General features: G+C 41.6%; 1 protein-coding gene across 1 annotated transcript; it reads right to left on the bottom strand.

Moving 5' to 3' along the window:
- Nucleotides 1-2,856: 2,856 nt before the first annotated feature.
- HSPA9 (heat shock protein family A (Hsp70) member 9) lies at nucleotides 2,857-16,806 on the bottom strand. The gene is made up of 17 exons (XM_068098590.2): nucleotides 16,525-16,806; nucleotides 15,837-15,895; nucleotides 14,233-14,320; nucleotides 13,626-13,807; nucleotides 13,258-13,382; nucleotides 13,088-13,161; nucleotides 10,457-10,563; nucleotides 7,582-7,744; nucleotides 7,317-7,409; nucleotides 6,994-7,203; nucleotides 6,578-6,805; nucleotides 6,376-6,480; nucleotides 6,139-6,256; nucleotides 5,902-5,996; nucleotides 5,422-5,514; nucleotides 5,099-5,239; nucleotides 2,857-3,534 (listed from the first exon to the last, which is right to left on the bottom strand). Exons 1-17 carry the CDS (start codon nucleotides 16,606-16,608, stop codon nucleotides 3,427-3,429), a joined length of 2,073 nt encoding a protein of 690 aa, XP_067954691.1. The 5' UTR covers nucleotides 16,609-16,806; the 3' UTR covers nucleotides 2,857-3,426.
- Between the last annotated feature and the right edge of the window lie 321 nt (nucleotides 16,807-17,127).

Genomic DNA, 17,127 nt, shown 5'->3' with positions numbered 1-17,127 from the left:
TTATTCCACACAGAAATCCGAAAATGGCCCGGACAATATTATTGGCACCTTTCAGAAGTTGTTAGAAATAACTACATTTCAAGCAGGTGATTCTCCTTTACTTTGGATTTTTTTAAACGCACCTGTGGTGAGATGCAGGTGCCTGCGATATAAACATAGGGGCAATACCCCTGATAGAATAAACAGGATACTGCAACGACTAAAGGTATTTAAAACCAATTTCAATGGTTGCTAAAAGACAGGGCAGCATGTAGAATCACACGAACATAATCATAAGACTTTAAATAAACAAATACAAAAAATACCTATTTTGGGGGGCAACCCCCCATATAACCCCAAAAGGGAAGATTTTCTTCATGCCATGAACAAACTTTGGTACATCACAGGTGGTGAAGGTTGTGGTGAGGTTTCATCGAAATTGTGAGTTTCAGAGGAAAAAGCAAATTCCTATTTTTTTTTGGGGGGGGGGGGGGTGGGGGGGGGGAGGGGGTCAAATCTGGATCCAATTTGGATTTGACCCCACTAAACGCCCTTGGACCCCGATTTTTTTTAATGCCGTGAACAAACTTGTCACAACACAACAAATATCATTTGTGCCAAATTTGGTCGCAATCAATTAAAGCAGTTTTGGAGAAGAAGATTCAAGTGTTTACAGACTGACAACGCGCCATCGCATAAGCTCCCCTGAACTTCGTTCCAGGTGAGCTAAAAAATCACTCATTCAACCAGTTTGAAGAGAGAAAAGGAGTCATTCTGCTGTTTTGTGTCACTGTGTATCGCAATGAGCATGGAGAAAAGAAAGAAAACCAGAGCATTGTCGGAGGAAGTTAGACACAAGATTGTAGCCAAGCATGGACAATCTCAAGGCCACAAGTCCATCTCCAGAGACCTTGATGTTCCTGTGTCCACCGTATGCAACGTTATCAGGAAGTTAAAGGCCCATGGCACTGCAGCCAACCTCCATGGACGTGGCCACAAGAGAAAACTTGATCGATGATTGCAGCGGATTGTTCAAATGGTGGAGAAAAGCACCTCGATCAACTGCCAAACAGATTCAAGCTGATCTTCAGACACACGGTACGAGTTTCAACTCGCACCATCCATCACCAACTCAATGAAAGGGGGTTATATGGTAGGAGACCCAGGAGGACCTCACTCCTAAGAGAGACATAAGGAAGCCTGATACGAGTTTGTCAAAAGAAACCTGAATAATCCAAAATCCTTAAATAAGAATGTCCTGTGGACAGATGAGACTAAATTAGAGCTTTTTGGTAAAGCACATCATCTCTATGTTCACAGAAAACAAAATGAAGCCTTCAAAGAAAATAACACCTTCCCTACAATCAAACATGGAGGAGGTTCAGTGATGTTTTGGGGATGCTGTGCTGCCTCTGGCACTGGGTGCTGTGAATGTGTGCATGGCATCATGAAATCAGATTACCAAGGCATTTTGGAGCACAATGTTCAATCCAGTGTCAGAAAGCTGGGTCTCCATCGAAGGTCATGGGTCTTGCAGTCGGACAATGACCCCAAACACACGACAGAAAGCACCCAGAGATGGTTCAACACAAAACGCTGGACTGTTCTGAAATTACCAGCAATGAGTCCAGATCTAAATCCAATTGAACACCTGTGGGGAGATCTGCAAACAGCAGTTGGGAGAAAGCACCCTTCAAATCTGGGAGAATTGGAGCAGTTTGCACAAGAAGATTGGGTCAAACTGCCAGCAGAGAGGTGTAGGAAGCTCATTCATGGCTGTAGGAAGCGCTTAACTGCAGTTATTTTGTCCAAAGGCTGTGCTACCAAATTTTAAGTCTTGTGTGCCAATAATTTTGTCAATGTCATTTCTTTTTCTTTTTTCTGGTTTAAAAGGATATATTAAGTTCTGAATTAAAAAAAACAAAACAAAGGTTCTGTAATATTAACAGTGAAATAAAGAATTGTGGAGATCAAATACTTTTGTCAATTTCAACTCATTTTTTTAGAAACAAACTGTTATTTGAAAAAAGTGCAAGGGTGCCAATATTTTTGGCCACGACTATTATATTGAGACTAGCCGAAACGCGTGGAACATCCACGGAAGGATGTGGTGTATGGATAGAGTGTACCATTATGGATGGCATAGGGGATTTGCTTGTCCGAGTAAGAGTTAGGAAGAAAGATGAGAATGAAGAGTGCGTATATGAACAACGATCGCCGACACCGGCACAAATGCATGCTCTGGATTGTCCACTCGGTGGACAGCCTGCTTTCACCTTCGCCTGTCCAATCAGCGGACGGCTTGCTTCGCCTTCGCCCAGCAGACGCCAATACGATGGCGTCGTATCGGCAGTTAATCGGATGCTTTTGGGCCCCCAACGTCGGCTAATTCAGATTTTTCGAGTATGGCTGTACGTGATAAACAAAGAGCGCGGTTCGTAGATCGTAAATCCATTAGTGCCGTGGGCATCGGGTCACTGGGTGCGGCGTAAAAGGGATAACAAAGTCGAGTCCTTTCGGTATTATTATATAGATGGCAATGGGCATGGCCGGTTATCCAACTCGTACCCAAATAATTAATTTTATTTATGACCAAAGTATTGAAAAGTAATTTTAAAGACTCAATCCACAAAAACTTGGATTTAGACAAGGTCTTTGGAACAGATAACACTTTAATAAGCAATAAACTACAGCTCGTCATCGTTAGAACCGCAATTCACTCTCCATCAGTACTCTATAAGCATATACATAAACTCCTTGGATTAAAGCTGTACAGTTCCCATATCAATAAACAACTCCTCCCTCTCCACCACCACTCCAGACACAAAAAAAAGAAAGAAATCAAGGACAATAAATAAATTGCTCAGGAACAAAAAGCACGACCAAAATCATTAATTACTTTATTGCTCATCACCACTCAAAATAGATTAGATGTGACAGATTTTCAAGATGGATTTGAATGGGATAACCAAAATAAAAATGGGGGCGTGAGGGGGGAGGGAATGAGTTGACCACGCACACAAAAATAAACCACACATGGGCCATTTTTAAATAGACGAGGCTCAATTAAATTACCTCCATCAATCAACAAGATGCAAGGAGTTACGATAAGGCTAGGCCAAGGTCAAACTTTTGCCACATCCTTTGCTCGCACCAAACAAGTAGTTTGAACAAAGGATGGCAAGCCACTGAAGATAATCGTACAGGGAAAGAGGTGCAAACAACAAAAGCAGCTCCTTCGAGAACAAAGGCGAGCACGAAGAATCCTCAGCACGTTCAACTAGCTCTCGATGTGTAAATAATAATAATCTAGGCTTAGCAAGCAGACCGGAAGTGGAAATAAAAGTGCCATTTCAAATTGGTGCATTTACTCGTCACATGTTGCTGCAATAGCCAATCATTCGCTTGTTTTAGGTACAAAAGAAAAAAAAAACGCAAATAATCTCTTCACTGTTTATCTTCCTTCTTTTCTTCTGTGGTGTCACTTGAACTCGAACTCGAACTCGAACCAGTACCCGACCCTGAACTTCCACCAGACTCTCGCTCTGAGGCCATCTAGGGGAACAAGAACACATGGTTAATGTTGCATTGCTTTGAGGGATGACAACTAAAGCGGATGTCCTGCTGCTCTCCTCTCACTACAGAAGTCGATAGCCTCAAATAATCTTGCATGGTATTGTACACCGCTGCTTTCATATGCCATCTCCAGGCGCTGCATAACGTCATTGCCGGGCACCAAAGGGGGCTCGGCAATGACGCACGCTGAAAGGGAGTACTCAGTTTTCACTCTGGTTGTTTGTTTGTTTTCTTGCTTTCTTGTTTGTTTGTCCGGGCGATATCTCAGCCATCCTTTGAGCGAGGAAGCTGAAATTTCGGCACAATAGTGAGCAAGTCCTTTGTCAAAAACGGGTATTTTTGTTTTTTTGATTAATCAATTAATTGATGAGTTATTTAATTATTAGCGATTAATTAAGTACCGATACATTTCCTTTCTCTTCTGCCCATTAACTCAGGCACCTTTTGAGCTTGGAAGCTGATATTTGGACATGCCAATGACCAAGTGATTTGGCTGCAAAGGCTATTTTTGATTTATTGATTAATCAATTAATTATTTAATTATTGAATTAATGACCTAAAAATTTTTTTTTTGTAAGTTACAGACTGATGAAATGGTGGTGGTTTATGTGTTCTATTAGCGAATTGATTAATTATTTCACTTTTTATGATTATTATTTATTTATTTTCATTATTAATTATTTCTTTATTTTATTTATCATCTGGGCAATATCTCAGGCACCTTTTGAGTTAGGAAACTGATATTTGGACATGACAATGACCAAGTGATTTGTCTGTAAAGGATATTTTTGATTTATTGATTAATCAATTAATCGATTAATTATTTATAGATTAATAAATTAATTATTTAATTTTTTTAGTAATGACTTATTTAATTAAATTTCTAAAAGTTACATCTTCAGATGAAGCACCAGTGGTTTCGTTATGCTATTAGCCAATTGATTAAGAAAATATTTTATGACAATTTTTTATTGATTTTAATTATGCAATTAATCAATCAAATATTGTGCACCTCTCCCACCAACTACAGTCTCTGAGCTGCATAACGGTATTGCCGGGCACCAGAGGCGCCCCGGCAATGCCGCGCTGGAGGATATTTAATTATTTTGCATGGGGGCGGTGTACTTTGAATGTATCTGTACTTGTTACCCTCCCTACCCCCTGCAGAACTTCACCCTTCACTACCCTTCCTTAAAACGTTGCACGTGTTCATCCAGCAACACATTCACTGCTGCCCTTCCAAAGTTTACACCTCTTGCTCGCTCATCTTATTACGATTTGGTAACCTCCTCTTCCCCCCACCCCACTCATCCCTCTCTCCCTCACCTCGTCTCATGCAGCTCTCTGTCTCCCTTAACTACATTTTCATTTCACCAAATACACCCTGACTATGTATTCCCTTTATCAAATGATTTTTTTTGTAATCTCCTGTCCACCTCCTCAAACATCACACTGGTTTTGTTAGCCGTTCAATTGCCCAGCTCTTCTATGCGCCTCAACCTCTGGATGAATGACAATGAACGAATGAATAAATGAATGTCACCTTCTTATAAGCCATCTCAAAAAGCTTGAGCGAGGATTGTTGCAGCTGTTGTGCTGCTTCTTTGATGGCTTCGCCGGTCTCAGAATCCTTCCGTGCCAGCAGGTCGCGCACCGTAGCAATCTGCTCCTTCAACTTGGTACACTGGAGGTGCAGGAAAGAGATCATCAGTGTGGATTCCCTTCATGAACAAAGGCCTTCAAAACTACAATTGCAATCGAGCCTCCAAAAGGTAATGTTTTTTTTGTATACATAATCGAGGCTCGTGAAAGAGCTAAAAATTGGCACATCTTAAGAGTATCACCACTTACGGAAGCTGGGCTTACCTCATCCTCAGGAAGCTGGTCTTTAAACTCTTCCATCTTGCTTTCAATATCGTGCACAATGCCTTCGGCTTGGTTCACAGCTTCCACACGATCCTTAAACGATTACAGAAAACGAACTATTTGAAGCCATCAAGAACCTCACGCGCGCACCCAAAAGTTTTGCAATAAAGCTTCCAAACGTGGTGCAAAACTAGCAAGTTCACTTTACAAGGCGGAAAGCAGCATCAGGTTCAAATTCTGTTTGATATGCAAACAGAAAGTTAAAATAATATTGATAACAAATCTATTTTTAAAAAGTTGAACAATCGTGTTTTTTGAGTGGTGGTCAAAACAACACATTTTAAGTCACCATCTGTCCAACACGTTATCAGAACATGTCAAGAACATTTCATTTCATTTCAACATCAGAACATCAGAACATTTCACATATCAGAACAACAAGTACAAAAACAAACTTCCAAGAACAACCGCTTTGCTCACCTTCCTCCGCCTGTCCTCTTCCGCGTACTTTTCGGCATTCTTCACCATATTCTCAATGTCGTCTTTACTAAGTCCTCCAGAAGATTGGATGACAACTGGAATGAGCGATACAATAATTATCAGAGATGTGCCATTTCCACTGCGATCCATTTAATAAAGTACATAGATGTGGCTCAAATATGTTTATCCAACAAATAAATAAATTTACAAACAAAAAACGCACAAGGAAACACTCACTCTGCTGCTCACGGCCCGTTCCCTTGTCCTTGGCTGAGACATGCACGATGCCGTTTGCATCAATATCAAAGGTAACCTCAACTTGGGGGACACCACGCGGAGCTGGAGGAATCCCCACCTGGTAAACAGAGCTTAATAGTAAATAAACAAACAGCATCCATGCACACACAAAACAAAAGAAAGCAGTTTTCTGATGTTGATAAATTATTGTGCAGAAATGACAACACAAGGACTGACCAAGCTGAACTGGCCCAGAATCTTATTATCCAAAGCCATTTCTCTCTCGCCCTGGAACACCTTGATTTCCACCTGTGTCTGACCATCAGCTGCTGTCGAGAAAACCTGTCGAGAGAAAGGAAATTTTCTAATGCTGGTCGAATTAGCAAGCTTATACACGTACGAAGGCTGAACAGAGCAATCAGCGTAACCATTTGATCACCTGAGACTTCTTGGTGGGTATTGTTGTGTTGCGGTTAATGAGTTTTGTGAAGACGCCGCCCAGGGTCTCAATGCCAAGCGACAACGGGGTCACATCCAGCAGCAAAACGTCCGTCACGTCTCCTGCCAAAACGCCACCTTGGATGGCCGCTCCGATAGCCACAGCTTCGTCTGGGTTCACAGACCTTGTGGGCGTTCTACCAAATACCTCCTGCACAGTCTTCTGGACCTAAAAAAAATTGTAAAATAATAGAAATTGTAAAACAAGCTCATGTGATGCAGCAGTCTGAAAGAGGCAAAAAAGGAAGGTTTGGTTGAGTTATACAACAAAGGGAAAGTGGCAAAAATGAGAGATACTCGGGGAAAAATTTTTTTTTTTTACAGATAGACAAATAGCAGAATGTTAAGGAAGGGTACCTTGGGCATGCGAGTCATCCCACCCACAAGGATCACCTCCCCGATGTCCCCTCTTGATACTTCACCATCCTGCATGGCCTTCTGACAAGGTGTGACAGTTTTCCTGACAAGATCAGCTACAATGTTCTCAAACTGAGACCGCGTCAACTTCATGTTCAGGTGTTTTGGACCAGAGGAGTCCATCGTCAGGTAGGGCAGGTTGAGGTCTGTCTGTAATTAAAAGTGAAATGTTCATAGCCTCCAAAACCAAAATGATTTCTGAGATAACACTTTCGCCAGCAAAAGGCAGCACAAACGTTTTACAGGAGGAGCTGCTAAAACACCTGGAGAGATGATGAGAGTTCACATTTCGCTTTCTCTGCCGCCTCTCTAACACGCTGCAGAGCCATGGTGTCCTTGGTAAGATCCACTCCGGTCTGCACAGACAATGCAAAATGCTTGGACAGAAGCTTCAACAATCGAACACAGAGATCCATGAAAATACAACGTCATATATAGCAATCCCATTAGCACTTAGATTTCACATTTCAAAGCAAAGGTAAAGGGGACAGCTCGATTAAACAAGTCACACCCAGGAAGGGGACGTACATCTCGCCGGAATTCTTTGACAATATGCTTGAGTAGTGCATTGTCAAAATCTTCTCCTCCGAGGAAGGTATCTCCGTTTGTTGACTTCACTTCAAACACCCCTTTCTGGATCTCCAGGATGGAGACATCAAAGGTTCCTCCACCCAGATCATACACAGCGATGCTGAGACAGCACACACAACAGAATACAAAAGTTTTATTTTATTATAAATATTTGAATGGTACCATCTTCTTCTTCATCCTTAATGGCCACAATCTTCCCACCTTTCTTGTGGGGTCGGCCGGGTGATGCTTGACCTGAGTTCACAAACCGGCTGACCCGGCCAGTCCCGACGTTCGACTAGTTAGGGTAGGAATTTGGAATTTGGCCATGGTGCCAGCAATAGCTTGCCTACTTTTCACGAAGGACACCATGGGACCTTTAACATCCAGAGGGACACATTGACGAATCACCCTGCCTATGAAAGTTTATCGCTGGGTCAAACCCAGGTTAGACAGCTAAGAGGGCAAGTGTGTACCTCTAGGGCCTAGGCCATCCTATCAGGCTTTTTAAAGAGAAATATAAAAAAAGTTAAATTTTAAAATGAGCACTCCGCCAAAACAGAAACCAAGCTTTTATGATGCATGCCAAATACAAGTCCAAAAGCCTTTGGCATTTATCAGCTAGGTTTCATGCAAAGTCCATTTATTTGTTTTCATCAAACATGACCATTCAACTGCCAAAAATGAAATACTATAGGGTGGCAAGACCCATTAAAAAAAATAATTCTTGTCAAGTCAAAGTAAAGCCTTTATTTGCACTACTCACAATAAGTTAGGGATATTGTGGTTAGGGTTATGGTATTGAAATCAAGAATGCTGTGTTTTTTCACACTCATTAATAACCATAGAATTAGGACCAACAACTTTTTTCAACATAATTAATACACAAAATCAACCACACCGAAGAACCTGCCTAACTTATTGTGAGTAGTGTAGTTCCAAAAACGACGACCACAAATCCCCACACTTCGCTAAGGCAAAGTTGATTGATGTGATGGCAAAGAGTTCCACCAAGGATGACAAAATATCAAATTTTGAGTAAAAAAAATAAATATTGTTTTGACCCCTATGAATTCCAAGTCCCAACCCCCCTGGGCCAAATCTCCCCCCAAAAAATCGTTACATATTTAATGCGTCCCCCAATGTTTATTGCAGATACAAAGTCTCATTAAAAAAATAAGTTTTAAAATGTGCCCGTAATTGCACTTTTTGGTATTTGTCCCCTCCCCAGGGGAAGGGGCCAAAAATTAAATCACTCTCGCATGTGGTAATCATAACTACTAAGTTTGGGGGATTTCTGTACAAACTCTTAGGAGGAGATAACGTGACAGACAGCCCGACTACAATATCGACCCCTCAACCCCTCCTCCCCCCTGTTTTAAAATAATAATTGTGGGGATAATAAAGCGTAGGAACAACAAAAAGCTTCTTCAAGCCATGGCTTGTCCAAATGAGAGGCATAACAAGAAAACGCTGACATTTAAACTCATTAGACAGGGTTTGGACACCTTTGCCAGTTTCAAATTCCAGGTGATTTCAGCAAATATTTAACCAATTGTACACACAAAATGCTACCAATCGACACCACATTCTTTGAGTACATTATGTGCTAAAATAAAACCACCTTTTAGAGGCCATTTTTCCCCACAGAGCAGGGGTTGGCCTTTTTCTGGCACCGTGGTCCCCTTTTTGAAGGAATGTTTTATGGCCGGATGCCCTTCCTGCCACCAACCTTGTTGGTCGCCTCTTGCGACGCACAGGGAATTACCAGTGAACTGGTACTCAATTTGCCGACCTCGGAAGGATGGCAGGCTGAGTCAACCCCCCTGGCGTTAATTCAGCGATCGACCGGGATTCGAACCCAGGACCCCAAGCCGGCACCCTAACCGCTAAGCCAACACCAGGTAAAATGCTTAAATGAAGGTCAGAAAAAAAATAAATCCAGAAACTCGAGCAAACCTTTTAATCACGTGCTGTGGAACTGTTATGCCACCGAGTCTGGTATGTATGTGTATCATTCCGAAGTCCAACAGTAAACCGAAATGCACCTTTCAGGTTGATGTGCAAAATGCTGCATTTATCACAACAATTAGAGTTCGCACACACTCTCCCCTCAGTCAGTTACATCTTCAATTATTTATAGATCCCCACACTTCTGTTTTGCACTCTTCCTTAATGTGGTGGACTTTGCTAAGAGTGTGTCAGGCCTTCGGAGTCTCTGACAGTTGATCAACAGATGAGGCCAGTGCATTATCTTCATGCAACTTTCTTTTCTTAGACAGAAGTCTCTCTGGGTTAGACAATTTAATTTTACTTTACTATTTAAGTCCTTGGGCTTGCTTTTCAATTCTGCTCACATTTTCTGCTAGCCAACCAGGTAAAAGTTATATACCTCTACCTGGCAGCTTGTGCAAGTAATTACATACCAGCATAGATGTGGTGATTGATCCAAGTACATCAGCCGTTTTACTGTACACAATCGCACTGTACACAATAAGCTGACCAGTAACAGACCCCTCAGTCTGGTTCCATTTTCACACCAATTTCCAAGTTGGGGAGGGGGGAGGGTGGTGGAGAGTGCCAAAAATCGATGCTTTCAAGGCCTTGCAATTTAGTGAAAATAATTTCATAATTTCCCAGATGAACCTAATTGGGTCAAGTGTTTTGAACGCCATGATGTATGTATGCAACTATCCCAGATATGTTTTTAAAGTGTTTGAGATGAAACAAACAGTAACTTTAATGCTGTGTACAAGATCATAAAACGCAAGATCCTAAAGTAACATTTTTTTTAAACTAAAAAAAAATCTCAACCAATTCCAGACAATCTCACATTTTATCGTTGGCCTTTTCCAGGCCATAGGCAAGGGCAGCAGCTGTAGGCTCATTAATGACACGCAGCACATTCAGCCCAGATATCTGACCAGCATCCTTGGTAGCCTGTGACACGTGAAACACAAAACGATTATAGGCCTTGTGACTTGGCAGAATGTGCTTTTCAAGCACATTCTGATAACATTTGATGTGCAATTGTGAGACATTTACCTTCTTAATCCTGTAGAAAATGTAGTTACTGATTGGCAGGAGCTTGTGGACATTGATTACATCAACACATTATATCTGCACATGGCAATCAATTGCAAGGAAAGTACTGTACTCAGAATTTAAATAAATGACCAATTTTGATTTATCAGCGTGTTTAAAAAAAACAAACATATGGGCCAAAATAAGCATCACAAGCATTTAATCAAGGATTCCAACAAAAACAAATGCAAACATTCATTATCCCCACACTTAAAAAATAAATAAATAAACAGAGTGGATGTTGTCATCGGCTCCATCCGTCCATCATGCTATCTTCTCCTAAACAATTGTGCAGAAATTCGCCAAACTTGGCAGTTGTGATCACCACATGGCAAGGTGTGAGAGCAGCATCATTTGGGCCCCACCCCATTGAACAGGGTCAAAATGCCACATACCAAAAAATGCAGTTACGGGCACATTTTTAGATGAAATTTTTATATGCAGTCAACACTGGGTGACGCATGTAATATGTAACGTTTTGTGGATTTGATCCCAGCTTTGTAACCCCATTGGGTGGGGATTTAAGGTCACAAGGGTCAAAACAGAGAAAATAATTTAACTCAGAATTTGATATAGTGGTGGAACTTTATGCCATCTTTCAACTTTGCTTTAGGTGGAAACGTGAGGATTTGCATTGGCACGCCATTGACTTCGTTAGCCCGTCCCATGCACAGAAGGGACGGGGTTTCATAGTCGTGTGCGTGTGTGTCTGTCCCTGTTCGGGCCGTAACTTTTTTTTCACCATTTGAACTATTGTTAAACAAAGATTTATTCTGGTAATATGGAGAAGGCAAATTAATAATTTTGTCAAAAGGTCAAAATCACATAAAATCATTAATTTTCATCCAATTAACCTGAAATTTCAACTTTCCATTTGAGTTATGTCATCACATTTTCAACAAATCTTTATTATGATATGAAGATAAATTAAGAATTTGGTCAAAAGGGCAAAGGTCAGTGGTACAAGATCGTCAATTTTCATCCGATTAACCTAAATTTTAAAACTTTGCATATTGGGTCACCAATCAAAAGTAGCCGATTGTTTTTTTTTTTAGATCAAAAGGTCAAAGGTTATGGTTGCATAAAATCTTCATTTTCATCCAATTGACCTGAAAATGTAAGAGTTTGCATATTGGGTCATAGAATTGGTTCACCAATCAAAAGCTAGAAGCTGATTTTTTTAATTTTTTTTAAAGATCTAAAGCTCAAAGTTCAATGCTACATAAAATCATTATCAATTTATATATATATATTTTAACTGTTTTCGTTATTTTGACAACTAGCAACGGTACCCGCCCTATACCCCAATTGGGAGGCCCAAATGAAAAGGCAAAATATCAGAAATTGAAGGCTTTATTTATTTTAAACGATTCATATAAACATCCGTTGAATCATATCACACGCAAATCATCAAAATCTAAACAGTACATGGCGCCCATTTTGAAAAAAGATCGAATTCTGCAAAATGGAAGCAGCCGCTGCATGTCTTTCTCAGTCGCACGTTAATGTGTGAAGAGTGCGCGCCGAATCTGTAACACGGAAGTGGCCGCTACACCTGTTTCTCAGTCGCTTAGCACACGCTGCCGTTTAACTTCTGAGCCGCACATTTATAGCGAGAAGAGTTCGTCAGGAGTCGATCTACTCTCTCCTGGTATGTAGAATAAACAGTATTTGTAGAATTTCAACAAAAGCCACATCACTGTTCATATGGGTAAATATTATTCCCTCGTGTTTGGAAAAATTGAAAAACTGGAAAAACAATATAGCCTATTTTACTCCCAGGGGTCCCAGGAATACCCACCCAAAATATCGTTGCGATCCGTTGAGCCATTTTTGCGGTACCTTCGAACGGACGGACGGACATTTGGTGAATTATAGTAAGATGCAGAAGAAGAAGAAGAAGTCCGAATACAAACCGACGAGGACGGGCTTTGCATGTTCAGATGCTTTGTAATTTGAAGTTTTACATTTAGAAAGTCACCAGATTCAAACACGAGGTTTAAATTTGATAACATAATGTGTATATCTTTGTGATGCCTTAAGTGGCTGAGTCACAGTGAGTGAGTGGCCGAGTCACAGTGAGTGAGTGGCTGAGTCACAGTGAGTGAGTGGCTGAGACAGTGAGTGAGTGGCTGAGTCACAGTGAGTGAGTGGCTGAGTCACAGTGAGTGAGTGGCTGAGTCACAGTGAGTGAGTGGCTGAGTCACAGTGAGTGAGTGGCTGAGTCACAGTGAGTGAGTGGCTAAGTCACAGTGAGTGAGTGGCTAAGTCACAGTGAGTCGGTGAATGAGTCAGTGAGTCATTTGAAAGATCTTTATTAGGCATCAAGATGCTTCAATGTCATAGTGAATCAGTGACAAAAGTGCAAAATCAGCCTTGCCTGTCGTTGGGAATCATTGAAGTAAGCTGGGACGGTGATTACTGCATTTTTCACCGAAGTGGAAAGGTAGCTTTCTAAACCAGAATAAAAGTAGCAAGATTAGGTAAAAAATAAAGTACAGTACTGTATGTACAAACACCGATTCTGGCAAAATTAATTTCTAAACATACCAGCAGTTTCCTTCATCTTTGTGAGCACAAAGGCACCAATCTGGCTTGGTGAATACATCTTCCCATGCGCCTCCACCCATGCATCTCCATTCGATGCACGTACAATCTTATAGGAGACGTTTTTCCTGAAGTTAATCAGAGGGAAGAAAAAGGTGCTTTTGGGAAAAAAAATTTACAAGAAAGTACACAAGCCGAGGCGAATTGCCCTTGAGATCAATATGGAATAAACGAAACAAAAAATGTAAAAAAATAAAATAATAATAATAATAAAAAAATGTAAAAAAAAACAAAAAAACATTGAGTTTTACATTTGTTGTAACCTTAAACTTGTAAACATTAAAACTGTTGGCAGACAGCCAGACACTTACAGGTCTTTTTGCACTTCGGAGTCTTCATATCGTCGTCCAATGAGGCGTTTTGTGGCATAAAGGGTGTTGTGAGGGTTTGTGACGTTCTGTCGCTTTGCTGGCATTCCCACCAGGCGCTCACCTTCGGCCGTAAAGGCCACAACCGAGGGGGTCGTACGGGCACCTTCTGCATTCTCTAGTACCTTGAAATGAGGGAAGATGTGTGGTAGTCATCATGTATGGTCATTTGTTGCCACCCACTTGTGATCATGCACCTCATAAATATTGCGGATCAATCAACTTGATTTCAAAATATCAGGTTGTGAAAAACAAGTCTGCAGAAGCACGGATAAGGAAAATCGTTTCAAATGTAGCAGATACAACGTCAGACAACTACGTGGAATGCAAAGTAGTTGTCTATGCCAAAGCACTGCTCATCGTTATTCCCCAAGCATTTAAGCTATGACCAGGAATAACTGATCACAACGGCACCTATTGGGAAAACAAGTTGCAATAAACAAAAATAGATACATAAAAAAGTAAAAGCTTGTTCAAAAAGTTCAAAGCCAGAACAAATCAAGAGAATGTCAGATTTGGCCTTTAAAGGAAACAAACAAACAAACCATACTTTAGCTTGTTTCCCCTCCATAACCGCAACACAGGAGTTGGTGGTGCCCAAATCGATCCCCACAACTGCACCTCTGATGGCCTCAGACCTGTTAAAAATACATAAATAAATAAAATAAAAACATTTGAGAAACCCAAGTTATAGTTTCCACTGTGCAGCAAATGTACTCAACTCTGACATGCTTTGGGGCTGGCTATATCTATCTATATCTATCTATAATTCCAGTAATCTCTGTGTGTCTGTGTGTTTGTCTGTGACCGCTGTTTCGCGACAACTACCGGTCCGATATACTTGCAACTTGCCAGGTATATTGCTGGGGACCCGAGGATGTGCCTTTTCAACGTTTCATATTAATCGGACAAGTAGTTAGCGAGCTATGTCCAAAAAACGATTCAACCAATCAGAGAGCAGCGAGCTATCACGTGTGCCGAACGTGGCGAACAGACTCTGCCTCGGACGGCACATTTGAGAGCGTATTCATTTATTTCACGTTGGCAAACTATGTTGCCGCTATGTTGGCGTTAAACGATGTTTTAAAACTAATTAAAACTAATTTGCGATTCTTTCGCTTTCCTGCGCATTTGTGCATGCTATGGCGATTTCTTTACCAAACTCCGCAAGCCGTTCGCTTTGGACCAAACCATTTCATGTAAATAGAGGGGGGGGATTGTCACCGTACTCGCAAGCCGTTCGCTTTGGACCAAACCCTTTCATGTAAATAGAGGGGGGGGATATAATTTTAGATATAGATATAGTACGGGCATGCCCTAGTATTACATAATGCACGTAGAGGAGAAGAGGTGGATTGTTGTTGCATCAGTTGTCAGGAGTAAAGAGGAGGGGGGTTGGGGGGATAGGGGTGCAGCAGCAATGCAATTTATTATCCATATAAATTAACTTCCTACTTTCTCACATTAGGTGGGGACAGGAGAGGAAGGAGAGGACTTGTCCCATCATTAAAGGGGATTGTGTGTGTGTGTATGTGTTTATGTGCATGTGTTTTATGTGTTTATGTGCATGTGTGTGTGTGTATGTGTTTATGTGCATGTGTGTGTGTGTGTGTGTGCACGCGCAAAGAATTGCCAAAAATGGGTTTTGTAATTAGTGTCTGCAGATAATGAATAGGTCAAAATCAAGTGAAGACATTATTACCTCCGCTACTGAAGGTGGACGGAGGTTAGGTTTTCACCAGTTTGTCTGTCTCTTTGGCAAGCATATGTTAAGTTGTGGACGGATTCGGACGAAACTCGGTGGACAAGAAACGATTCGATTTTGGTGAACATCTGAATCCAGCTCCAAGAATATTTTACATTTTTCAGGCGATTCTTCACCATCAAGAGATTCGGCCATAAACAATATATAGCATGATATTTCAAAACAATATGGACGAATTATGGCAAAACTTGGTGGATGAGTTGGGTAGGTGACAAGGACAAGTCGATTAGATTTTGGTTCAGGTCTGAATCCAGATCCGGCCTATCAGTGGGATAGAAAGCGTAAACTGTTCAGCCTGGTGGACGTATCCGCTCTGGAGTGCCATCCCAGTATAACATGGATTTATATACAATCCCCAACAAATCCCAATCCCATTCCGACGAACTTACGCATAATTCCTTTGTGATAGGCTTTGTAACACATCCTGGTTGAATCGATTCCACCAAACCTGCAAACAAAACCCAGGCTTTCGTAAACCAATTTGGGCCTCGAATGAGCCCTACAGACAGCATGAAGTTACTGCATCATTGCATCATCATCATCATGTAGTACGAAGTTGCTGCATCATTGCATCATCTGTTCATCATCATCTGCTCAGAGAGAATCTTTGCACAAATCACATCTCGATAATGAATAGAAAATACTTTCTGTAACTGAAAACCATATTTACTTTGTGAATACGTAACATGAATAGTATTAGAGAAAGGACAACACAAGGTCACGGTAAAGGTATATTTCATGCCAAATGATCCACAAACACCACCATTTAACCCTATTAGTCCGACACAGTGGCGCGTGTTGTAAAATCCGCGCCAAACTCTCCCCGTCGTTAGCAGTGCTCAGATTATGCAACACGTGGTTCGACTTGGCTAGTTAGGCCTCGGCCTGTGGACCCGGACGGACCCCGGCGTTTGACGGGTATCCACGCGCGATCCGAGCCGAGCGCGTCACGTATCGAATCGAGCAGGGCCGAGTCAACGCTACCCGGCCTTGCGCCGCAATGCGAGCAGGCCTGGGTGGAGCCGAGGCCTAGCTGGGAATCCCTTCAGCACGAACATGCTATGACAGAATGCCCACCTTGTGTAGCTGCGCGTGTCTGGCAGCGGGGGCTCCTGTGTAAGGCAGTAGGCATCGGGCCACGCAATGAGCCGTGCTTAACATGCCGCACCTAGGACGGCCCGGGCCGGGCCAGACAGCGAGACAGTGAGGCAGACAGCCGAAGAATGCCGCCAACGAACGAACCAGACTCCTCTTCGCTCCTTCTCGAATAGTCTATGTCACCGTGTCACGTGACCCTTGTCCCAATGTGCGTCATTAACCATGATAAGTACAACGTTGTTCTTGTACTTTCTTCTTCCTTTTTGGGTTGCACATACTTTTTTTTTTACAGACTATAATAGTTTTAGTTAAGTTTGTCCGAACATACATTGTTTGCAAACAAGATCGCTGGAAATAAACAGGCGAATGGTACAGTGTGTTACACCGCCTAAGTCATTTTTCATACAATATTGCTCAAAAAGAGCACGTAAATATATACTTAGTTACTTAGTATACGTACGTACTTGGTATACTTACTTACTTGGTAGGCGATACTTCGTATATTTACCTGGTATACTTAATTGGTGTACTTACTTGGTATACTTACGATACTTGGCATACTATACGTACGGTACTTGGTAG

The sequence above is a fragment of the Myxine glutinosa genome, chromosome 2 (genome assembly GCF_964187855.1).
Source record: "Myxine glutinosa chromosome 2, kmMyxGlut1.1, whole genome shotgun sequence".
In the NCBI taxonomy this organism is placed as follows: domain Eukaryota; kingdom Metazoa; phylum Chordata; class Myxini; order Myxiniformes; family Myxinidae; genus Myxine; species Myxine glutinosa.
Note: the sequence above shows the minus strand (reverse complement) of the source record. Positions and strands in the feature narration are given on the sequence as shown.